This window comes from Gaeumannomyces tritici (genome assembly GCF_000145635.1).
Source record: "Gaeumannomyces tritici R3-111a-1 unplaced genomic scaffold supercont2.9, whole genome shotgun sequence".
Classification (NCBI taxonomy): Eukaryota; Fungi; Ascomycota; class Sordariomycetes; order Magnaporthales; family Magnaporthaceae; genus Gaeumannomyces; species Gaeumannomyces tritici.
Genome location: NW_008804553.1, coordinates 529982 through 554469, shown reverse-complemented (window position 1 = coordinate 554469; position 24488 = coordinate 529982). Strand labels below are relative to the sequence as shown.

At 54.7% G+C, this 24488-nt stretch overlaps 7 protein-coding genes across 7 annotated transcripts; 1 reads left to right on the top strand and 6 right to left on the bottom strand.

Annotated features, from left to right (window-relative positions):
• Positions 1–109: 109 nt before the first annotated feature.
• On the bottom strand, positions 110–667 carry GGTG_12637 (hypothetical protein; the record flags this gene model as incomplete). The annotated part of the gene is made up of 2 exons (XM_009230538.1): positions 110–534; positions 643–667. The coding sequence occupies 2 exons, from the start codon at positions 665–667 to the stop codon at positions 110–112; spliced, it is 450 nt and encodes a 149-aa protein (XP_009228802.1).
• An 8470-nt stretch (positions 668–9137) lies between these two features.
• On the bottom strand, positions 9138–10487 carry GGTG_12636 (hypothetical protein; the record flags this gene model as incomplete). Its single annotated transcript, XM_009230537.1, has 1 exon — positions 9138–10487. The coding sequence occupies one exon, from the start codon at positions 10485–10487 to the stop codon at positions 9138–9140; it is 1350 nt and encodes a 449-aa protein (XP_009228801.1).
• A 259-nt stretch (positions 10488–10746) lies between these two features.
• GGTG_12635 (hypothetical protein) lies at positions 10747–12340 on the bottom strand. The gene is made up of 4 exons (XM_009230536.1): positions 12056–12340; positions 11689–11973; positions 11243–11572; positions 10747–11151 (listed from the first exon to the last, which is right to left on the bottom strand). The coding sequence occupies exons 1-4, from the start codon at positions 12149–12151 to the stop codon at positions 10888–10890; spliced, it is 975 nt and encodes a 324-aa protein (XP_009228800.1). The 5' UTR covers positions 12152–12340; the 3' UTR covers positions 10747–10887.
• A 678-nt stretch (positions 12341–13018) lies between these two features.
• GGTG_12634 (hypothetical protein) lies at positions 13019–13369 on the bottom strand (the record flags this gene model as incomplete). Its single annotated transcript, XM_009230535.1, has 1 exon — positions 13019–13369. The coding sequence occupies one exon, from the start codon at positions 13367–13369 to the stop codon at positions 13019–13021; it is 351 nt and encodes a 116-aa protein (XP_009228799.1).
• A 1298-nt stretch (positions 13370–14667) lies between these two features.
• On the bottom strand, positions 14668–15368 carry GGTG_12633 (hypothetical protein; the record flags this gene model as incomplete). The annotated part of the gene is made up of 2 exons (XM_009230534.1): positions 14668–15071; positions 15287–15368. The coding sequence occupies 2 exons, from the start codon at positions 15366–15368 to the stop codon at positions 14668–14670; spliced, it is 486 nt and encodes a 161-aa protein (XP_009228798.1).
• Positions 15369–15975: 607 nt separating this feature from the next.
• On the top strand, positions 15976–17056 carry GGTG_12632 (hypothetical protein; the record flags this gene model as incomplete). The annotated part of the gene is made up of 2 exons (XM_009230533.1): positions 15976–16460; positions 16577–17056. The coding sequence occupies 2 exons, from the start codon at positions 15976–15978 to the stop codon at positions 17046–17048; spliced, it is 957 nt and encodes a 318-aa protein (XP_009228797.1). The 3' UTR covers positions 17049–17056.
• Positions 17057–18031: 975 nt separating this feature from the next.
• Positions 18032–21182, bottom strand: GGTG_12631 (hypothetical protein). Its single transcript, XM_009230532.1, has 2 exons — positions 18370–21182; positions 18032–18286 (listed from the first exon to the last, which is right to left on the bottom strand). The coding sequence occupies exons 1-2, from the start codon at positions 20979–20981 to the stop codon at positions 18160–18162; spliced, it is 2739 nt and encodes a 912-aa protein (XP_009228796.1). The 5' UTR covers positions 20982–21182; the 3' UTR covers positions 18032–18159.
• Positions 21183–24488: the final 3306 nt, after the last annotated feature.

Here is a 24488-nt window from a genome sequence, read left to right as displayed (position 1 = left end):
GCTGCAGGCTCGCTATATACCTACTCCCGCAGCGGAGCGGGTGGCTACGATCGGAAAGCAGAGGTCCAACGGATGGCGACAGAATACCACCCGTCCTGCCTAATCAAAGCTACCGAATGCAAGAGGAGGGATCACATAGATACGACCCTTGCTCGCCCGGATGTTTGCCCTCGCCGAGGAGTGTGGAGAGGTGGGAGGTGGGAACGCTGAGCGCAAAAGCGAGTTGCTTGTCCCCCTCCTCGCTCCGCCTTGGCAATCTTGCCATGGGCTGGCTCCTTCCCCACAAGATGGAGAGCGTGCCGAGTCGCCACTTTCGGCCACCGAAGTTGCCACGCACGCGTTTCTTGGGGGCGGGCGCGGGTGGTTTATCGTTGGCCAAGAGCTGCGGGCGCGCCGGGCTGGCGGGAGACCCCCCAGCAGCAGCAGAAAGCAGGGTTGACGGGCGCATGTTGCTACCAATAGCAAGGGTAGCAACCCCACAGATAGCTGAGGCCTGTGGGAGTCGAGAAAAAAGTCTTGGGAGGGAGGGCCGGGCTGGCAATGTCTTGTCAGGTTAGGAAGGTCGGTGGCCGGATGGGGTAAACATCCAAGCAAATCACGCGCGGCCGGCCGTCCATCCCTTTGTGGGTTTCCCAGACGTACGGGCCCGGGCGCGGCGGGAACGCATGGCGTGGACGAGCAGCACAAGTGGAACATTGGGGGACCCGGACGGGGTCTCGAACAGACGTGGTTCTACCCGGGATAATTTCCAGAGAGAAGGCTGGGCGAGAGACGCTGCCTCGGCCGGCCTGTTGGTGCATCTGGGGAGGGCCAGAGAGCAACGGGAGCGATGGCATGCTTCGGTGGCGGGTGGGATAGGAACGTTGCGAATGAAGCATTGGCGCCCAGACTTTTAGAAAGCCAGCCACCCTCGTCATGATTCCGGGGCTTGTGCCTGGAAAGGGCAGGCAGAAGACGAAGGAACCAGCAATAGCCAGCCCGGACAGCCGCCAAGTGAACAAGAGTGGTCAGCCGACGGGAGAAGGTGGTGATGGTGGGCAGACAACGGGCAGGCGGGAAAAAAAGGGGGCAGTCCCCCAAAACAAGCCAGAAACGATATATAACAGCCCGGATCCGGCGGCACCTTTTGTGGACGCCGAGCGGCTCGGCGCCGCTGGGCAGCGGAGTGGGGCGGGGCACGCCGAGCCTTGGTGTCGAGGTCGCGGACCACTTAGAGACCCGCCCGGCCTTTCCTGGCCGCCTGACTGGCTTCTTGGCTGGTCTTGTCTCCCCATTACCAAGGCCCTGGCCAAGCCTAGGGTTTTTGATGAGCTGGTCTGCCATTGGGTGGTGGCGCGTTGGCTGTTTGGTCGTTGGCCCGTCGTCCTCTTCTGCTTATTGCTTTTCAATGCCTGCTGCTGTGCCTCGCCCGCTCACACTTATCATCTCGTCATTTTCTCGGCGCGTCGATTAGGGCGGCTTGGTAGCCGCGATAGGAGCTTCTTCCTCACCCGTCATTGGGGAAGCCCCGCACTTTCGCGTCTTGGTGTCTTGGTGGCTTGGTTCTGTTTGGGCCAGTGGGGATGTCGTTTTTTTGCTTCTCTTTTTTTCCCCGCCCTCATCTCGTTCGGTGTCCAGATTTGGCTTGGCTTCGGTGGGACTCGACCAACAAAGGCGACGAGGCTCTCCTCGTGCAGGCTCGAGGCGGTGGCTGCCCCTTCCCCGACTTGCAGGCTCTTTACAGCACTCGCCCATCTGATGTCGCGTGCTGTTCGTCCCGAGGCCGCCTGTTCCGCTTGCCACGGTACCTAAAAACGCAGCACGGAGAATTTCCAGCTGTGCCGCCCAGGCCTCCCTGTCGTCACCAGCTGCCATCGACAATGATCCCACCTTCACTCACCCCGCCTTACATCCCTTTCCCAGCAGGGCTCCTGCCATCCAGTCTCGTAAGATTTACGTTGCGGCAACGCTCGCACTTGGCCGTCGACGCGTAGGAAAAGCCGCACTCGATTCCGTGCGAGATTCCGTCGGCCCTGAAATTGTCTGCTCCAGACCTCGTGGGCTCCACCAGGGAACCGCTTTTCACTCGGTTCGTTACGACAAAACTGCTCCTCCACAGCGCAAAGATGAAGGCAAATTCTGCAAGAGTTGAGATCGGTTCGTTTCCCCACGGGCAACTTTCACGTCGCGAGATTCAATGACAAACAGAAAACCACACAGCCCAAGTCTCGACCACGAACGATAACCACGCCCGCTAATAACCGAGACCTATCCACTTGTTTCTCTCCACACGATGGATCCTGGCCCTCTCGACGCCTTCACCCCTCCTCCCACCTAGGCCGCTGCCTAGCAACAGCCCCGACTGGCACAAGTGCTTCTTTCCATGTACAAGATCCCCATGCAACGCAACCATACGGCAGCCATTCTATGCCGATCCGCTACCATAAAAACATAAAACAGGGCCGCATGCACATCACATGCCGTCTACCCGTCTTCTGGAAGCTCTTGGACACAACGGCTGGTCTTGGAATGTTCTCTGCGCGTGCTGGGCCTCTTCTTATCAGCTGCCAATGCTTGGCCGTTGAAACCCCTAGTCGTCAGCCGAGTCCTATGAAGACATCCTTCGGGTTTGCCCTTAGGAGAAACGGCCGTTATCAGAGATGTCCTCTATTCGAACACGCAGGTCAGCGAGGAGTCTACGACTATGCCACGCCTAAGACAAATTAAACGGCAGTCTAGCCGCCACAGTGAATGGAGCGCGGACTGCCTTTTATTTTGCTGTGGGCGTGCGTGCCTCGTAAAGATCTCGAAGGAACCCCTACAAGATTCACATAGCGATCATCTTGACCGCGCATTTGCACCACATCTCAGACACGTTCTCGGTGCCGGTGGAGTGATGTTGTACGCCACTCCTGTCCTCGGTAGCCATCATCGCACAGCTTGTCGACGCTGTGACGGCTGCATAAATATGGTGACACTCCCTGCTGCCGTCTCCTGTCTGGTACCGTGGAGATGAGGGTCGCCGTTACAGTGACGTCTGTGGAGCGTAGTGGAGGGTGTAGAGGAGCCCTCCTAGCTCACGTCGGTAGTGGAAACATTTAAACACGATGATGGAACCCAGACCGTCCTGGTGCTTTGCACCCTTGACCCCGAGAGTCCCGCGGGCCAAGCCATGCAGTATGCAATTCTCTGCATGATTGGAGGCAGTAGGTTCTTGTAGTCCGGCTCGCTCCCGACCTGCCTTCTCGTAACCCGTGTCTTGGAGACTCTCTCTTTCTTATACCGTAGCCCGGTTTTCCCCCAACCTAGCCTGCCGTCTCCCGCACGCAACCAAGACCAAAGAGCCACCCGGAAGTGCTTGTGGCTGGGTTGTTCGATACGATGAGATGCGTGGGACCTATGTGACGTCCGGTATTGCGTGGCACCACGACGGATAGTGAGACGCGCCATGGTCCTTCCACGGCCACCAGACACCTGTAGTTGGCATGGACCGTCCCCCGGCGGTCAGTATAAATGCGTTTGTCCCGGAATAAGGTGAGCCTGTGGGCTGTTCTGCCATTTACGCAAAGATGGCTATCATATAAAGCTTGGCGCTATACAAAATACGCCCGCCTCGGCGAGGGTGAACGAGAGACCCCGAAGGCCCGCGAGGTTGGGCAATTGACATAACGCCACGCGTCCCGGCAGCTACGGCAAACCTCAAAGACCGTACGTAGTTTTGTGCTGGAGGCAAAGGGAATAAAGTACGAGCAGACTCAGATGCAGTGAGTGTTAAATTAAACCCGGCGGTAACCTTCGTTTAGAAATATGCGTCTCTCCGCCCGTCGCGCTGACATGTACCAACCTGAATTACCATTCTTGCTAGCTCGCTGCTCCTCCTCCATCCTCCAAACGCAAAGGTACAATTCCTCGATTCGCCCTGGCACCGCGCATCCCCAGACACCATGCGAGCCGCACGAAAAGATTGCCAGCAATGGCTAGCGTTGAAAAATGTTCCTCGACTGCCTTTCGGCGAACTTCCACTAACAGGAAGACTCCGCTTTGCCCTCGTCGAGCTGCACCACAGATCCGGGACTTGGGGAACTGGACCTGCAACTGCATTCTTGATATAGCGTGCCTGTTCTTCCTCCAAGGCACGGGAGTAGCCAAGTGGATCGATGCGACGCAGATGGGCTGATGAAATATTACGTGGCGAACAAACCACGGAACGAAGGATGTACTCTCCCTCGCGTCCGCTCTTCCAGAAGTCGAAAGATGGCGGCGAGGATAACGGTAGGAGGGCGCATCCCAGCGCCATTGGCACTAGGATGGTGGCTTGATCTTGCGCCGAATATAGCCTCGAAGGAACGATCTTCTCCAGGAGGCTATTCAGGACGAACGCAGCGGAGGCCAATACACTATATTGGCCTCGAGGATTTCATGTGCACTCGTTCCACCCCGAGCTTCCCTGGGTTCGGAAGACGGCTCGTGGAACTCGTGGTTCGTCCACTGGGAAGAAAGGGAAGGGAAGGGACTGAATGGGAGGGGAGGGGGGTTTGATCTTGCGCTGAATTAAGCCTCGGGCGAGTTGGATTCGATCACCCAGACCAAACCCATAGCGAACGCAACTGGATCGGGTGCTTGTCCCTCTCCATGGGTCCGCAGACCTCGCTCTCGTAGCCGAGCCGTCGTCTGAGCGCCCTTGCGCTGCAGACTGATCTTTAGTTGCGCTTGCGGGAGCCTTGCCGTCCGTCCTCGGCGTCGCGTGCGCCGGCTTCGGTCGCCGTTCTCGGTCGCCGGCCATCGCGGGGTCGGCTGGTCTTGTGCCGACTGGCTTCCTAGAGGTGAGACTGGTGTTAGCAGTAGTACCTGCGAGCGGGTATGCCAAACGGGAAGGTGAATGAAGGGTGGTGTGGGATGTTGAGCGCCTGGGTATCCGAAAGTCCTCATGGAAGGAAAAAAATCGGCATGTAAACGTTCGCGAGCCTCGAGGGATCCGCCTTGGGCGGCCTCGAGGCTTCTATTTGATGTTGCGCCGCTGAGCTCCTTCCTAAGCCATTGAAAGGGCAAGGAAGGCAATCGCCAGCGCGTATGTCCTCATACAAAAGGAAGGGGATCCCAGCGAGGAATGCTCTCAACAGCCCTTCTGTCTCTCTATGGGAGGACAGACGCTGGCGCCGAGCCGGGAGCCTGGGTCCGCGTTTAACGGCTTCGCTAGGGCCGGTTGATGTCGGCTGCCTGGTCTGTCTTCAACGCCATGGAGGCGCGACGTTGAAGATCATGTGGCAGTCAGTTGATCTAGGCTGTCTGGTTTCTCCTTGAGGCCATGGAGAGGCCAAAAAGAGCATGGGACAGCCGACTGGGTATTGAATATACGCTGTCTGGTTTCTCTTCAAGGCCATGGAGGAGCGACCCGAAGAGCATGTGGCAGCGCCTGAGCGCGAGGTGTCAGTTGATCTGCGCCTGCTGGTTTCTCTCCAAGGCCATGGGGCCGGCTAAGGAGAGCATGTCGCAGCGCGTTGAGATTCCACTCTGCAAAAGTGGAGGAATGTTCTCAGCATCACCCACTCCAACCCCATGAGGGGTCGTGGTTGATGCCGAGCCGGGCCCTGGATCCGCGTTTGACGGCGTCCTCAGAGTGTCGGTTGATATCGCGATGCCTGGTTTCCCCCAAGCCCTCTCAACAGGCTTGAGGAGTCATGGCAACGCGTTTATTTGCGCTTCTTTGTCGCTCTCCAAGGCACGGGCTGGCCAGGAAGAGGACGTGGCAGCGCCTGCGAGTCCGCCTCACTAAGGCGGACGTGATGGGGGTGTTCTCGACACATCTCTCTCTGTTGACTCTCCATAGGAGGGTCGAGAGGCGATGCCGAGCCGGGCCCTGGATCCACGTTTGACGGCTTCCCCAGAGAGTCGGTTGATGTTGACTGTCTGGTTATACTCCAAGCCACGCCCGGAGGCTCGACCTTGAAGTTCATGGACAGTCAGTTGCTCTGCGCTTTCCTTATCGCTTTCCAAGGCACGGACCGGCCAAGAAAAGGAAGTGGTAGCGCTTCTGTCCCATGTCCAGGACGGGGGAGGAATGTTCTCAGCACCACCCACTCCGATCCCATGAGGGGTTGTGGTTGATGCTGAGCCGGGCCCTGATCCGCGTTTGACGGCTTCCTAGGGTGTCGGTTGATGTCGACTGTCAGGTTATACTCCAAGCCACGCCCGGAGGCTCGACCTTGAAGTTCATGGACAGTCAGTTGCTCTGCGCTTTCCTTATCGCTCTCCAAGGCACGGGCCGGCCAAGAAAAGGAAGTGGTAGCGCCCTTGTCCCATATCCAGGACGGGGGTGGAATGTTCTTAGCAATGCTAAGCCGGGCCCTGGATCCGCGTTTGACGGCTTCCCCAGGGTGTCGGTTAATGTCGACTGTCTGGTTATACTCCAAGCCACGCCCGGAGGCTCGACCTTCAAGCTCATGGACAGTCAGTTGCTCTGCGCTTTCCTCATCGCTCTCCAAGGCATGGGCTGGCCAAGAAAAGGACGTGGTAGCGCCTAGGAGTACTCCGCCTCACCAAGGCGGAAATGGGGGGTGATGTTCTCAGCACTGCTGAGCCGGACTCTAGATCCACGTTGGACGGCTTCCCCAGAGTATCGGTTGATGTTCGCTGCCCGGTTAATTTGCCACGGACCGCGAAGAGGTCCGGGAGATCATGTAGGCAGCGTGGCGGTTGATCTGCGCTTTTTTGTCGCTCTCCAAGGCACAGGTCTGCCAAGAAAAGGACGTGGTAGCGCCCGTCGTCCATGTCGGGGACGAGGGAATGTGCTCCGCACCCTCGCTGACTTTCGAGGGGAGGCCGGATAAGGGCGCTAATCTGCTTACTCCGCGCTGCCTGGTTTCTTCCCAAGTGCGCGAGGTATCTTGGAGAGCATGTGGCAGCGCCCAGAGATCAAGAGCGAGACGGTGGCGAGGATGGGTGTGTAAGACAGAGGGTGGAATGGAGGCGGTGGAAGTTGAAGACAAAAAGAGAAAAGCCTGGAAGCCATCCTGGCAGTGGCATCGTACTAACCTGCGGTTCGAGTTGCGAAAGGCAAGACTCGGACACGAAGCGAGCGGCCCAACTCTGGGCGGCGGGCAATGACCGTGTCTGCCGATGCCTTTAAAGTTGACCCATCACACTTGTGATGTGTGGCCTTCAGCAAGAGGTCTTGTGATTGATCCTAGATAAAAAGGTTAGCAAATGTTCAAACTTGATGACAAAAAATTCCAGAAGATTATACTTGATACTGTGACGCTGGCTGTCTGATATGCCGTTGCGTTGATGTTGCTCATGGCAGGCACCAACGACGATGAAGCGTAGTCGGACATTGACATGCCGACCGAGCGTGCTGTTGGAGTACGCTTGTACTGTGATGGAGTGGGTTAGCAAAGTGAAGATGAAAGGGCCAGCGACTGTGGTGATTGGAGAAGGGCACCTTGGCTGGTGATATACCTCTGATGATGATGGGGCGACGACGAGGTCTGGCCTCCAGTCTGTCTATTCCTCTGTGGTGGAAGAGGAAATGACTCTTGAGATGGACGCGTGGTTGATGGAAAGATTTGATGACGGGTGAAGTTGCACCGCTGGAGCTGGCGTGGATGGCGGATGTCGCCGCGAGCGAAGAGCATCAGGCTTGGAATGGGCCTTGACCAAGATGATCTGTTGCTTGATAGAGTTAGAATCCGCATGCGCGTGATGGACAGGCTGTAATGGAATGGGGTGATGCGCGGCTGTTGTTGTTGTTGTTGTTGTTGATGTTGATGGTGGTGTGGAAAGTTGAAGGTGGAAGTTGGAGTGGTGGGAGAAAAGTTGTGGTGGTGGATTTTTGACTGCAGATTTTTATTTTGATATTCACCTGTGCATGTGGGGCTCTGTGTTGCTGGTTGGCACTTTCCTGCCGTGCAAAGCTGGCCCTAGCGTTGCCAGTCCCAGGCCTGCCGTTGCTCGCTCGGCCGAGTGTCCTCCTGGTCTGGCCGGACAGGTCTCGCCCACCGGAGTCTTGGGAAGGGCTTTTCTCGCGGCTGCTGTGAACAAGACACCCTGCGTGCCCCGAGATCAGTATGTCTGTCTTGTGTCGTTCTTGTGATATGTGGTTGTGCTGTCTGGCTCCGCAGACTACTTTGCCATACCTTGAGGAAGATGTGTGACGGCCCAGGAGGCTACGCTGGTTGCGGTACACCAAGGTGGTGTATTGCCGAAAGAATGCTGCTGAGCTGGCCGTCTGCTGACGCTTGCGTTTGGGTGCTTGGCCTTGCAAAAGATAGAAGATGGGTTGCGTGGTGGGTGGTGACGAGAGGGGAGATGAGGGCTGATATGGTTTTTGAGGTTGGTGTTTTGGAGGAACGGGAACCGAGAGGAGGAGGGCACGGCTAAAAGACAAGCAAAAGGAGGAAGGTGGGTCCAGCCGCAACGCGTTTGAGGTCAGGTGCGTGTTCAGACTCCCTCTAAGTGGCCCAGACACAGGAGTATCAGTTGTTCCAATGCGTGACGTGACTTCCCCAGGGCAACGCGCAGGGAACTGCTCAGGACGCGGTTCCATGGGCTTCTGGAGGCCGCCTCAGGGTACCCCACTTGCTCAATGGTTATGCCGTGCCCAAGGTGCCTGGCAGGCATTAGTCTTGATATGGCATGCTTTCCGGCATGAAGAGAGGCATACGTCACCGCCCCCGCCCTGCAGAGCAACCACTGGCCCGCACAGCCAGGGATGCAGTCGCAGGCCGAGATGGCTGGGAATATTGCAAGGAAATCACCGGCAGACATCTTGGAGGACCCAGGGATTTGTATACAACCTCTTCATTTATATGAAAATGACGAAGGCATGCTCCTGGCTATTCATGCTTCCACTCCATAAATCGAATGCCATTCTAGCAGCGGCTCCCTTGCCCCCCCTGTGATCAATGTGATATCCAGCCTCTGGGCAGAGTAATTCGGCGATATCAAGCATTTCGTTCTCTACATGTCCGTATTTATGTTATTCTCATATTAAAATGGCTGATCCCACATGCGACTTCTCGTCCGAAAGTCAAAGATATCTTGTATAGAAGCCTCGAGTTCAGGGGATGGAGAAGCCCAGAAGTGTTCTGGTCCTACGGCTCATCTGCCATCCAGCCTACTCCCCTTGTTTCTGTGATTACCTTCTTGCTCTCAACAGGATATCACTGAAGTATCTTTCCTGGCAGGATGCTCCATGCATTCCGCCGAATGGGTATAAATGGTCGGCGGACGATTTTGACCAGAACACCGCCCTCCTTTGCCCTCTCATATCGTGTCATATCCTCCGTTGCCTGTGCCCGAGACTCGCGGGCAGCCAGCCGCCTCTCTCGTATGTAGTGCTCGGCCAATGGAGGATAAATCTCCTTGGGTTGGCCGACAGGCGCTGTCGTTTCACCCTGGCCACGGCGCGTGGGTACCCGGACTTTTGGCACGCCAGCAGCTGGGGTCCGGCGTGGGCCTGGTGCTCTGATGCTCCTTCCCTTGGGTGGCTCTTTTTTGGCATTCTTACATTGCCATCTGTCGGCCTTCAGAAAGAAGACATGCGGATCCTGGGATGCGAGATTCTTCCTCTTCTTGGGGGGAAGGATTACCGACATCTCGTCTTCCTCGGTCCGCCGCCCCTTGATGGGAGAATCTGCTGGCTTCTGTGCGGCACTCTCCGTTGGGTTACTAGGCTCGGGCTCGGCGTCGCTTGGTATACCAGGAACAGCACCGGTCGTCGCTAAAAAGGATTCCTCGAACTCGAATGATAGAGGGATCTGCCCAAGATCGGGCGTGTGGTGTATCGTATGATCTGACCCGGTGAGACTCGAGCCGACGTCTTGTTGTCCCAAGACATCTGGGCTTGAGGCTGTATCTTCTTGAATCTCGGGAGTAACAGGACCCAGGGAAGGTTCTTGTTCCTTCTCTAGGACGCCGGTCTTTGTGGTGATGCCCTGTCCGTCCTCAGAGCCGGCGGGGCTTGTGGCAACATCTTCTTCATCCTCGGGGGAAACGGGGTGCAAGTCGATTTGCTGCTGATTCTCTGAGGCGCCGGAACTCGGGGACTCGGGTCTCCGGGCAGGGGGGCTCGTGGCAGCGGGTATCCAGACAACCTCTCCCTGACCCTGTGTCTTCGTGACGTTCCGTGAAGGTATGCGCGGATGAAGCTCATGCGCCTTCTTGGCAAGCCGCGGCTGCTTCCCGATGGGGGATAGGGTACGTCGAGCGTGTTGACTGCGCGGAGTCTTGCGAATGTCAATAGTATCTTCCTTTGGCCCTAACTGAGGGGACAAAAGCCCGTCGGGCAAAGGGCCGTCAAGCCAGCTATTGGTAAAGCTCGGCGATGGCGGTCCGTATGCGGGAGACGCAGTCCTGCTGCTTCGATGGATTTGTTTGGATCGGTGGAGGTACCAAGCTTGCCTTACCGCAATGTCCCAGGGGAGTACCATGAAACGGCGGCGGTGGGTGTGGAGGCTGCCGACGCCCTTCCACCTGGAGTCGTTGCGTAAAGCGACTTCTAGATAGTCCATTGTTGATGGGTTTTCGTCGACCAGGCTTTGAGTTTTTGGCCATTCATTTTTGGATCATAGGGGAGAAGGCGGGCACCTCAGCATAAATGGTCGCTGGGAGGTTTGGACTGCCGCGCCAGGGGAAAATTAGGAGGACAAAGCGGGAGGCAAGGCGCTCGGTTTTCCGTGCTCGGAGCCCGCATTCCTCGCCCATACTGCACAAAGAGCGGCAGATGCACGCAGCGAAAACGGAAAGGCCTGGCACACAAAGACAGGTACGCACGGAACAAAGAGGGGTTCGCATTTTCACACTTTCTTTCGATAAACACGGATGCTACTGCTGCTACTGCTGCTACATAGCGACACAAGGCCGGTATCAAGCATTTACAGACAGGAAGCCAAGCCCCGAGTGCTTCGGAACCTAGTTGAAAGGCCCTTTGTGCGTACCATCGAGCACTCCCTGGTAGAAGTCCCGCAGAGTACGCTTCTTGAGATCGGGGTAGAGCTTGAAGATGTCGAGGTAGCCGAGGTAGTCGGCCCACTCTGGCGTGCCGTCGCCGCGGACCTTGAGAGAGTAGGAGTACTCTTCCATGGTCAAGCTGATGAAGGCACCTGTGTCCTCGGGGGTTTGAGCGATCTTGGCCCTCGTGGCGGAAATGGAGCTCCGGATATCCTCTCCGGGGCGCTGTGATAGTCACTCATCCCTTGGTCAGTGGCCTTTGATCTAGAGCTATACCGGCTTCACGGCCGTTGCGGTGACATTGACAGAAACTCACGTAGACCCTCTCCACCTTCTCGCCGCTAAGCTCCTCGAGGACGTCGACGGCCTGATTTTGCGTGAGGACGTCGTCGTAGACATACACGTATTTGTTGATGGTGCGGGGATCCGCAATGATCTTGGCCACGGCAGGACCAAGAGAATTGAAGAACGTGTAGGCGGTTGGGACGTTGCCATTGCCATCAATGCGGGAATCCAGCCCTGGGGGTAAGGCGTAGTCGACCTTACCTGAAGGCGTTTTATAGGGCAACAGCTCGAACCAGAACGCCATGTCGACGATGGTATAGGGAACCATGCGGAGCTTGGCGTAGCAGATGATCTCCTCCTTCTGTCGGCAGTTGAGACGCCAGAAGAGGCGCGTTGTTAGATCGCGTGCTCAATACGATCCAGGCCTGGTTTCCTTGTACGGGAATACCCGCACGCCTCCTTGTTGTCACCACTTGCCTTGTCACGTATACCCATCACACCAACAGGGGGCATAGCGGGCATGAAGTTGCTTGGGATGTAGCGCTTGACCCCAACCTCCTTGCAGACATCGATGATACGTTTCTGCTGATCGAGTTCCGTAGGGAACATTGGCGTGATGACCGCATCGGCACCGAGAAGTATCTCCCCGAGCCTGTCATGAGAGTCTGTCATACTGGCGCCTACCACCTTGATGCCTTTCTTCCTGTACTCCTCATTTGCCGGCTTATCCAGTGAGGCCGGCCGGCTGATGGCGGTGATGTCCTGTTGGAGTCGAACCGAGCAGGTCAGCGTGGGTGATAGATACGCACGCCTGTCTCATATGTCCGTAACGCATGGCACTCACAAAGTTGGTTGCTGATTTGAGTAGACCGTCGATGATTTGGCTACCAACATTGCCAGTGGCACCAAAGACGATGACTTTGATCGGGGGGGAAGCCATGGTTGCCAGGCGGGTGTTTGATGAGACGGACGAGGGATGATACGCTTTCTTCTTTGGTTTTGATGCGGATTGGTCCTGGTAAAGTGCCAAAAGGTGTGATTTCCAATTCCAAGGAATGTTCTAAAGGCGAACTGAGCCTTCACCATGGCGAGTTTGGTGCTTTATATCTTGGGCACCGGTCTGGACAAGGTTGGCGATGTGGAGCGATGAACCGCGGTGTTGACAAAGCAGTCACCCGAGCGGGCCAATCATGGCCCAGAGCCACGTGCAGTGCGGGGGAGACATAACGTTATACGCATCCACCAGTTCAAGCGCTTTACTCAGCAACTGTGAGATTCGCATGCGACTGGAGCGCGCCAAGCAACCCGCAAGGAACTAACAGCGTGGAGATGAGCTCAGCGCCACGCACACACGTATTAAGAGATAGCCAGGAAGCCGGGCCCGTCTATATCTCCGCGAGTCTGCTCTATACGTGAGCAATCTCGTGTAAGAACGACGTTGTTAGTAGGTATCATATACAGCCCAAAAGGGGCTCAACTCCGGAGTGATGCGATGCCGACTTTTGTGTGTGAATCGGGCCTTTTTTGCATGGGAAGGAAGGAGATGTATCTGCCAAGGGCCGGCCTCCGGCCGGTCCGTATATACAGGCCTAGGCTACATGACAGGCCACTGTCGGATACTCGTGCATTGATATGATCCAACAGGCGTCCTTACATTCTGTGGGAAGTAGGGCCGGCTCAGAGGGCCGCCCAGAAGACGGGGGAAAGACTTGATTGTGGGTTGTTATGATCTAGGAAGGAGGGCAGCGCTCGCGCCTGGATCCGCACTGATGCAGGGCCGGTGCATGGGCCAACCTCAAACACATTTTCAAGGGTCCGTGAAAAAGCCAAAGACCATTGCATGCACCCGTTCCCAGTTTTCCGCCCAAATGTTGTCCGCCACGTCGGCGGGAACCCCAGATGCTCCAAGAGCAGCCTCCATCTCGGCGTCGATGATTTCAGTCATCGCCGTTGCGTCTCCGTTCAGCCTGGCGAGCTCCACCAGAAGCTGAGCCTCGAGCCGCAGCACCGGTTGCGAAGCCTGAGCCGCGCACATGGCGGCAAAGTTTGACGGGTCATGCCCCATCTCCTCGAAGATGCCGGTCTTGACGATGCTGGAGACCGTGGATGCGATGAACTGTATCTTAGTCGTGCTTGTGAGCGACGGTTGAGCAGGCATCTTTTCTAGGGCGAATTTTGGGGTCAGAACGGAAGTCAAGTAGACCTAAGGGACTGCTGGATAAAAGTTCCTCGTTGGTAACAGGAAATGAACGGGCGCAGAGCGGTGATCCAAGACACCCAGTAGATGCAAATCGTCTGAGAGAGACTTGAGGGGAAGGAGGGGGGCGTACCTTGGTGGTTTTCTAGGATGAAGGGTTGCTTTATATGCTGATCTGGTGACGTGGTTGTTCGATTGATTGAAGTGCTAGCAAAAAGGTAGCGCAAGTGCTAGGCAGGCCTTTGAGCTTCGTCCCAGGTAAACGAAGATAAAGGTGGCTTGTCTTCTGCTAAAGGTTTGGAGTTTTAAACATTGAAAGGTTGGGTGTAGTGGTAGTTTTCTTGGGTTTTGGCTGTGATGTTGCGTGGATGCACAAAGCAAAGCAAAGTCTTGCAGGACCTGAAAGGGAAGAATTATATGACTGTCGATATTTTGTGGCATAGCAAATCAAGTGCACGGATACCAATTGGTGTTGTGGTATGACGTAGGTCACTCAGCACCACCTCGGGGAAGTACTTTGATCTCTAGAACCCCGTTTAACTAGCTTAGAGTGGCAGTAAATGAGGGTACCAGAGGTTTCGCACATGGTTAGCTGGACTGCTTACTTTAAAGAAGGATCTTTGATTATTTGAGAGATAAATGCTCTGCCCATCGAAGCACACCTTGTGTATACGATGTGGCACCCTGTTGCAAAATCTGAAACTCAGGGCGAGAAAAAGCATGGAACTGGTGCCATCGAGTCCTACGCCTTAATATCATAAAAGAGGCTCAAGCACAGCGGGCACATGGGGAAGTTTTTGTAGGAGGTTGGCATGTATGAACTTTAGATGCGGCTCCGTCTTCAAATATGTATCTTCAAATATGTATTTGTTACGACTGGCGAGCAATACACAGTCATTCTAGTCTCCCATGGGTCCATGGGGCTGATATAACTTGAAATGACGTGGGGGCTTGCTAGCAAGGCCACGCAAGAGCCATGAATCTCCTCTGAGTATTTAGCCACTGTGCAATAATATGACAGAAATCTGGGTCAGCCAGGGGACAAGCTAATGAAGGGAAAGCGGTAATTCTTTTTTCTGGTCATGAATTATATAGTGTAATCTCTGTCACATCCTTTGGCGAGAATAGCAATAAGAGTATTCCGTCAAAAACCGGGGACGTTTGCTGTGCGTGCAAGCAGCATGGCTGATATGGGGAATCCGACCCAAAGCCACGAGCAAGCAATCGTGGTGTTGCTCACAGGTTTGGCCTGATAGATTTTACCGAATTTTGCTCCACGGGATCACGGTAGTCTGCGGTATGGGTTGCTCGTGAAATTTGGCATTTTCCCCGAAAGATCCGATTGCCCCGTAGCCGTAGCACACCTCGCAAACCCGAAGCAAGATTTGAGGATTACGCCTTGGAAGGGAAACACTTCGGTAGTCCCCGTTTTGTCTTCTTCCCATTGATCTTGGTCTTGACCGCGACTTCAATTTGGCCGTCACCTCAGCCTGCTTCCGACGGCTCCAGCTCCTGTGGTGGTAGGGGCCGCATGGGAGGATTGTAGTAGCTTTGGTGCGTGGAAGCGTGATAGTCTCCTGGCTGCGGTTATGGCGGGGGCGACATGGGAGCACGGTAGAATGTCTGTGGTGCCCCGAATTGGTACCCGCCAGGCCCCGGTCGCCTGCGAGTGTAGTCGCTGCGCGAGGGCACACTAGCACACACAGTGCCTCCCTTCTGCTGCTCTCCCGCTCCGGCCCAGCGTGGCTGGCTGCGTGTGTCACCTCAGCTTCCTGGTCCTCGGACTCAGCAGGCAGAAAAATGGTTCGAGTCTGCTCAGACTGCGAAACCTTGGGTTCGATCTCACCGAGCATGCATCGCCCTCCAGTTGCATCATACCTGCATCCTCCTGACCCAGCACGGCAATCCACGCTCCAGGCCTCGATAGCATAGCCGTTGTACCCTCAGTCGACGTGAGCATGTATAGTCACTAGGCGGCCGTGAAGCCTGTGATCGTTTGCGGGGTGTCGGTAGTGCTTCTCTTTGTTCTCGGTGCACGTTTGCAACCGGGGCTAGGGGCCTGCAGCGGCTGGGGCTTGGTGGCCTGGGACTTTTTTTCTTCTTGGGGGCACTAGGGGCACAGGGAGTTGACTGAACGCGGCCAATCGCGTACACGGTGAACAAACAACCTCGATCAACAATCCAGACCCAAAAGCACCGGCAAACTCGATTTCGCTCACTATGAGGCATCTACCGTGTATATCCATACCGCAAAACAGTGAGGTGCCGAAAACGGCTGGCCAGGTCCAACGGCTTGCGCGGGGTGATGTTAGCATTGCTTGGTCCCTCAATTCTTGGTGCTGAATTCCTGGCCGGACCTACCTGGAGGCACGTTCGCATGCTGGGGATTAAATTGATGGGGAGGGCTAACCAGCGGCATTCCACGCTTTCCTGGAGCCATGCCAAGCCTGACGACCCATCACCATCGCCATGATACAAGTAATAGCACCATCACCCTCCCCGAAGATGCCTCTCCAAGCCCAGACTTGCCCGCCTAGGCACTCCACAAGCTCTTTGCTCTGCACATGATGGCCTCCAGTCTTCGCGCACGTTTCAGCTCCCACGTCCTGAGGGCAGACCCGGACGAGCCGAGACTGGAGCGGAAGAAGATCACGGTGGCAGGAAAGACCCACGTCCAGTATTGTGTCCGGCCCGGGCGCGAGAGAGACTATGTCATAGAGCGACGCCAGCGTCGGTACCAGTCGCGAGAGGAGCTGACCGAAGCAAGCACCTCCCGTGCTCGCCCGCTGCCGATTTTGGATACAGCGCAGCACGGGATGTCGAGTGCTGCCGGCACAGAGCGTGGAGAAAGGTACGCGCCCGAGCCCTGGGCTGATGTCTCGTCTCCTCCCACCTGCCGCTTTTGCCAGAACACCGCTGACAAGACCGCCTCCGATCTGCTGATGGGGTGGCGTGTTCGCACACATGTCGTGTCGACATCCGAGTTCACAGCAACGGCCAGAGTGTATCTGGTTATCACAAAGAGCCGCCGTCGGACCAGCGTCGCCATGGCGTGAGAGAAGCGCGGGTCCGGTTCGACCCTAATCTCCATCAGCCCCCGTCCGAGAATGAGCGCCCCAGCTCCGTAGAACTTGGGGCACCCGCCCCATCCCATTACACCACCTCCAGATACGAACCCATCTCTGGGCGTGAACGTGAAGATCATCTAGACAAGACACCAAACCGCCGACACCGGTTTACGGGCACTATCCATCAAGAGAAGGAAGACTCTCTGTTCGCGCAGAAGCTCCACGAACTGGAGCTGGGCGGTGGCGGCAGGTGGGAGCTAGACACCCTCCAGTGGGACGACCTTGCCGACGACAAGACCTACATCGATGAGCATGGCCCCGGTCAAGGCACGCAAGCCGACGCCACAGCTGCTGCTTCTAAGTGCTCTTCGTTTGGTTCGGGACGGGAGCCCACTCCGCTCTGGGCTAGTGGCAGTGCCGTTGGTGTCAAGACTGCCTGGGAAGCCATCCACCGTCTCGGAGGAGATGAGGCCATTCAGGGGCGGGATCTGCAGCGCCGGGTGTTTTCCCAGGACTTGCAGGTGGCCGAGCTGGATGATGCCCCGCCCCCTTACTCCTTGCACGCGACCTGATCACCAGGCCATAAGCGAGCGCGCCGGAGATGCGGCGTATCAAGGTGGGTTGGGGCCGCGCCATGGGGTTTTCTTTGTGAGGATGCTGGCTGTACACATATTGATGTATCGGAAATGGGTTCGTCAGTGTATTGGAACACGGCTGGATACTCACAGAGCATATAATGTCAACTGCCGCACTTTTAGGCTCTTGTTCCGAGGAGAGTTCACTTGAGTACAGCACATCTTACCAGGCCGATTCCCCTTTCCTCTGTCTTGCGGTCATATTCCTGCCATGATTCCACAAGCGTCACCCGACCCGCGTAGTTACCACCACATGTGGCGCGGCGAACGGTTGACAAAGGTCGCACCCGTCGGAAGACGACACTCGCAAGGTCGCACAAGCATACCAAGATGGCCCCTTGTGAAGCACCAAGCCGCCTGACCACTCCCCCAGCTTACCCGCGCCCAGCGACCCCTTACGGGCCACAGCAGATGTGAATTTCGTGACAGTCGCACCCGGGATACTCGACATGCACATCGATTCGGCGACACGGAATGCATGTGAAACCTTCAGGCCGGCCATTGTATATATCTGGATGCCCAAACACCTACTTCCTGCCTGCTGTTCTGCTCCATCTACGGGCGGCTACAGGCATACCATCCGGTGAATACCCAGATGCGAATGGACGCACACACTCGGCCTTGTTCCTTTTCTATCCCAGAGCGAGCTTGCCACATCGAACATCGAGCAACAATGGAGGCGGCATTACGGATCCTACTTCTCTTCGCGGCAATCGTCGGCTCAAGCGCCCTCGTCGCTACCATCATCCATTTCCTGGTTCCGCAGCGATCGCAAACTCTGTCACAAAATGGAGTCGGGCAGCGGCTTCTACCCTGATGGTGCACTATGACGGTGCCCCGAGCAGGCGACGCCCCCAGACAGTAAGGCCTCTGTGCTGTGAACGAAGACATCATATTCTTACAACAATATGGCGCAAGAATTAGTGGAGAAGGTGCGACAGAGAGCAATACATTCAGTCGGTACGGTAGGGCAGCGCGTCGAACACTCTGATACGGACATTATACTACATCGTAAACTATATATAAACATTACTTTCGATGTGATACACTAGGACTGAGTCCTGTTGCTTACGACCGGGGCCGCCCTGTTGATGATTATCTCTGGCAGATCCCAGACCGACCAACTCTCCGAAGCCTTGGGGTCAACGAAAGGACGGAGAGCAGCGAACCGCATCCTGAGGAGCGAAGCGGAGACAGTAGTCAGCTTGTGCGTCTAAAGAGCAGCAGAATTCACGCAGATATAGACGAGACAACTCACTTGTACTTTCCAGACGTGATCTGGGAGCCGTTGGCCATTGCGCCGAGCCACCAGAAGTGGTACTGGCCGATGTTGCCGCTGTTGCGCACGACGCCCTGGATGGGGAAGGGGAACGTGTCGTTCACGCGCATGGTCGCGGGGTTGAAGACGCTGCCGAGGTAGGTGGCGTCGTACGAGGTCGCCGAGCCGACGTAGCCGTTCTCCCCGACGACGGGCGGGTAGCTCCAGCGGTCCTCGGTCCAGCCCGACTCGAACATGTCCCAGCGGACCTCGCGGGCGCCGTACTCGACCGACATGAAGATGATGGGGTAGCCGGGCGCGCTCGGGTTCAGGTCAAAGGTCCAGACGCTCGGGGTCCTCCACGAGAACTCGGGGCTGCCCTTCCTCCACATCTGCTTGAACTCGCCGGCCAGGCTAAAGGCGGCGCCCATGTACGGGACCGAGAGCGAGTCGCCGTTGCCGCCCGTGACGAGCACCTTGCCGCTGTAGAGCGGCATATTGCTGGCGTTGACGCCGGGCCCGGTCGGCGCCGCGAAGCTGAAGCTGACGTTGCGCGTCTCGCCCGGCGCGACCGTGATGGGCTCCGGCATGGACACGCCCGGGACCAGGCTGATGGGCTCCAGGTCTTCGAGGGATTTAAAGATGCTGTTCCGGGCACCAAACTGGTTGTAGGGCTGGAAGATCTCGACTCCGGCAGCGGGCTGCAGCTGGAAACTGTACTCGACCGGCTCCTTCCCGCTGTTGGTAATGGCGAGTTCGTGCTCAGCCCTAAGGTTGGCCGTGTCGTTGAGCGCAAACGGTTCAAAGGCGATTCGCGTATCGGAATACAGGACTTTGGCCGCGTTGATCATGCCCGTGCCGACCTGGGGAACGGGCGCAAAAAAGCCCTTGTCGTCCGCCACAGTGCCGGTCCGCAAAGGGTCGGTGTTGGACCAGGGAAGGGCGCCGCCGCTGGAGACTATGCGTTGGAACATCTCGCGGCCGAAGCCGGAACCGTGGACCTTACGGCCGCCGTGGGCGCTGACGTATAGGGCAGCGACACCAGCGACATAAGGGCAGGACATGGAGGTGCCGCTCATGACCATCCACTGGTTGCCGGGGTAGGTGCTCAAGATGTTGCCGCCGGGCGCCGTCACGTCAGGCTTGATCTGCAGATCCCAGAGGGGGCCCCACGAGGTGAAGTCGTTGGGCCTGCCGCCGGCGCTGTTGAAGACTCCGACCTTGTAAGAGTGCTTCTGTGAGAAGTCGACGACCACTGAGCCGCCGGCAGCGACGGTCTCCACGATGGCCTTGCCGGCCTTGGCCTCGACGAGGGCCAGCTCGGAGCTCTTCCTTTGGGTAAACGGCACGGCCCAGAGGCCGTCGTTGTTGTACAACAAAAGGTGCTTGGCGCCGAGAGCCTCGACGTTGGCCTGCTTGACCGCGTACTCGCAACCACTGCGGCGGACGAGGGCCACAGAGCCTTGGAGGGAAGGAGTCCCGCTGGGCAGAGGCTGGCACGCATCATCGACGACGGATGTGTTGAGCGACGTCGGCACAATCTTCATACCGGTGATATTCCAGGCCTTGTCGCTGGGGACGTAGCCGAGGTCGGACACATTGGTGTTCCCATTGAGGGTGAAGTTGGCAATGAAGGGATCCGCAGAGAGATCTCCGCCCTCGGCCGAGGCGACAGCAATAACGTTCTTGCCCGAGCTGCCGGACGAGGCGACAAAGGGGCCAAAAACGCCAAAGTTTGACGCGGAAATGGTGACCACGACACCGCTATCGACAATGCGAGACGCCACCACGGCCCATGCGCTGTCGGCCCAGCCGTCGGCACCACCAACGCTAGCGGTGATGACATCGGCACCATCCTTGTAGGCCATGAGGAACGCCTCGATCAGCACGGCCTCCTCGGTGCCGCCGCTGCCAGCTCCAAAGACCTTGTAGGCCCGCAGGGTTGCCTCGGGAGCAACACCGGTGAAGTGGTCCGTCTTGCCAGCAATAATGCCGGCAACGTGGGTGCCGTGGCCGTTCTGGTCCTTGGGGTCCTGGTCAGGGTTCCTGGGCGTGGTGGGGTAGTTGCCGTCTCCGACGAGGTCGTAGCCTCCCACGACCTTGTGGCTAGGGCCGAAGCCTCCACCAAGAGCGGCATGGGTGTAGTCGATGCCCGTGTCGACGACAGCAACGACGACGCCCTTGCCGTACACGCCGGCCTCGTGGATCTTGTCGACGCCCGTGTACTTGTGCAGCGAGTACTCCTTGGCCGTGGCGTCGGTGCTGAACGTCTGGCCGCGCTCGGGGGTGGGGATGTCGATGACGCGCATGGGCCAGGCCTTGACGGCGTCGGCCAGGCCCTGGAGGGACTCGAGCGTGTTGTCGGTGGTCTCGACGCTGATGCCGGTGAAGATGTCAGACTCGAATGTCTTGACCACAGTTGTGCCTGCAGACTGCTCCTGCAGCTTGCGCTTGACGCCCTCGATGTTGCAGCCCTTGGCCAGCTCGACGATGATGGTCTTGCTGCCGCCGGCGAGGGGATCCTCAACAGTGCCGTCTGAGCGCACGCGGAGGGCCGCGGCCCCGTTTAGGAGGCCTAGGCCCAGAAGAAGGAGTGCTCGCGTGGCGTGCATCTCGTCGTCGTCACGGCGATGGGATGCAGCAGGAGTCCAGAGACCTGGGGCTGAACAGAACGGGAGAGGCCATGTTGAGACGGGCGAGGGGAACCTCTCTTAAGCACGCCGACGATGCTGCTACTAGAAGCTGTCTGGGCAAGCAGGTGCCTACCCGTCCATCTGCAGTCGTATGCGGTGAAATTTGCATGTCGGCGGGTGGATTCCATGGCATGGATCGGGTCCCGAGGTGCAAATACGAGGTTACACCATGTCACTGCAGTCGACGGGAACGGCAGGTCCCAAATACATGTGAGCGGGAACCTGAACTCGCGCGGGCTCGTGATTGGCGCACCCAACACCCCTTTGATGGCTGACAAGGATACGGTGGATCCTGTGCAGAATAGAACCTCCCCGCAAAGAGCCGCTCACACCTGGATAAAAAAAAACGAGACACTTTTCAATTTTTGCCCCAGTGCATACCACCACCAATTGAAAAAGTGTCCCGTTTTTTTTGATCCGGGCGTGCCGCTGCCCCCTGAGATATTGCCCGAGTCTGCCACCAAGCCCGCAGCGCCAAGCCACTAACGTAGGACCCCCCTCTGGTTCCTCGTCGATCGCTGTCGATCGACAGGCGCAGGCGAGTGCTGGCATTGACCATTGACCTGCCAAATTCGGCAATTTTGCTGGCCATTCTGCCGTCCTGGCGCCATAAGTGCTCTTGGTGTCAAATCCTAATATAGAACTGCTCGTATCCCTCTAGACTATGGACATATCTTTATCCGTCTACAAGTAGGCAGGATTTTATATCGGTAGAGATGTGCTTTGCGTTCTTTCTTGAGACTGCCTGGCGCTAATTAGGCTGGCCAACCCGTCGCCGTCGATCAGCTTGATGATGTTCCAAGACTACTAAAACCCACGGCAGACCGGTGATATATACTATCTAACGGGTGATTATAGGCGCTCATCTGGACCGCAACGAGTATGCTAGCTCAGATAGCGGTGGTGGGGAATACACTACCTATGAGAGCAAGAACGGGAGGTGGGTAGCCCCAGAGCTTGGTGCGTAGTCTACCGCTGGCTGTCGAAGCCTGAGACGGAGCGTTTTGGGTCAGGGAACAGCACATAACCCACGAGACTGGGAACCTAAAGCAGACTCTTATCATCTTCATAACGGATGCAACCTATGATTCGCATTCAAGACCGCCTGATGGTATAGCAAACATCCTAGTGGAAATGGAATAATGTTGCAGGCAGAAGGGATAGGCACGGTATAAGGCTATTCCGGTTAATATGCTCTAAAAAGGAAAGGATCTAAAGTGCAGGGTCCCGTAAAGGCCTTTGCCCTTTATATACACGTAACTCCCTGTCCTCCTTGCTTACTAAGCTTCCCTCCTAACGCCTGGAAGCGTTATACGCTTCCAGGCAAGGGGACCGCTTTTCCAATGCCTTAAGCATTTAATATTTATGCTTAAAGCTTTTTTATAACAATATATATTATTTATTTTTTAACATACCCCCCAAGCAAACCTTTTGGGTTGTTTGTAAATAAAACAAAAAAAAATTGGTTGCTATATTAATAACGTGGGATTTAAAAGCTTACCGCGCTTTTAAAAATTAATTGTAAAAACGCATTAACTTTAAAAAGTAACGAAATAAGCGTTTTTCGCTTTTAAAAGGTAACCGTAAAAACGCATTAACTTCGAAAAGTAACGAAGCAAGCGTTTCCCGTTGCTAAAAGCAACAAAGCAAATGCTTTAACCATTACCGGAAAAAAGTAAGCGTAGCAATTAAAACCTTTTTTTTTTTATTTCGTTCCGGCCTTCCTTTTTTTTCCTTTTTACCACCATTTTTTTACCAATCCGTAAATTTTTACGCTTTCGTTCTTATCGTTTAAACCTTTGCTAATACAAAAATTTTTGTAAAAGCAAAAGCAAATAATTGTAAGTGCTTTACGCGGCGGCGTAATATTTTAAAAGCATCGTGCGGTATTAATAAATTGGCTGGAAAATGGGTATTGCCGGTAATAAAGCAACGCGTGCAATTATTCGAAAACGCGTTAAACGCAAAAAGCTTAACCGGGTTTAAGCCCAAAAAAATAAGTTATAGCTTTTTGCTTTTTTACCAACTTATTGCTTTTTTGCTAATTTCGTTTTGTGCGCGTATAATGCGGATTTGTAAACGGTTATGGCTATTTTAGCAATTAAAATTAAGCAAACGGAAAAAGCATTATTTAAAAAAAAAAAAAGCTTAGCAAATCGAAAAGGATAAGCAAAAAAAAAGTAAATCCTTTACGAAAAAGGATAAATAGCGAAATACAAAAAACGCGCGGAAGCAATAAATTGCCCGCAAAAAGGCTTGGAATAACGCTTAAACAATTAAAGCAATAAAAGCGCGTGCGTTTGCTAAAAGCGCTAAGCGGGTTAAAGCTAATCGGGTTCGTTACGCTAAACGGATAAAAGCTTTGCGCCGTTTTTTAATTTAAACCCCGATTAATATTGCCGTAACCGTTTTCGAATTTCCGGTTATTTTTATTACTTTTCGTATCCTTCGTTTTAATTTTTAACTTAATTTAACCGGTGCTTTTTAAGTTTTGGCTAAACCAAGCAAAAGCTTTAAGCTTAATTAACTTGCTCGTTAAATAATTAAAATCGATTTTAATTTTAATAAATTTATTAATCGGTTTATTTAAAAAAATAACGATAATAACAATAAGCCCGTCGTTTTTTCCAATACCCGGAAGCGCAAAGCAAGTAAAAAAACGAAGGTAAATAATTAAATTAATTCGTTCCCAACCGTTTTCGCGGGTTTTATGCTAACCACCTCTTTTTTTCCGTTTTAATCCTTAAAAAAAATGCTATTTAACCTTTCCTTTTAACGAAACCGTCGACCTTTTTTTAACGGGAACGTTCCAATTGGCTTTTCCGATAATACCATTCCCCGCGCGGTTCCATGCAATAAATGCACCAAAAGCTTTTTAATAAAATTTCGGGGCCTTTATAGCAATAAGCCCATAACGCGTTCCTTTTGGAACGGTTGTACTTTACGGTATGTTTAATGTGCTTAAAGCAATTACCGTTACAACCTTTTTCCTTTTTTGCCCCAATTGCGCATTGCAATTGCTTTATTTTAAAAAAAGCTTTTGGGTAACTTTCGTTTTAAAATTAAAAAGTTTAAAAAAGTGGTAAGCCATTTTTTCGAGCTTTACCCGAAACCGGGCAGCAAATAAAAGAATAAAACCAAAAAAAGGAATAAAAAAGCTTTCCGTTAAAATAATTTTGCTTTTCGTAATTTAACTTTAAAAAAAAGGAAAATGGTAATAATAACGAAAAAATTAAAAAAGTAACATTAAAACCGTAATAATTCGGGGCTATTCCTTTTATAAAAATGCTTTTATTTATTAAATAATAAGTAAGGGCTAAAGTTAAAATAAAAAGGAAAAATGGATAAAAAAAGGTATAGCGCTTTTGGAAATTGCACGCGTTATAATTAAATGCCGTTTTGTTATTTAAAACCGGCATGCTTTAT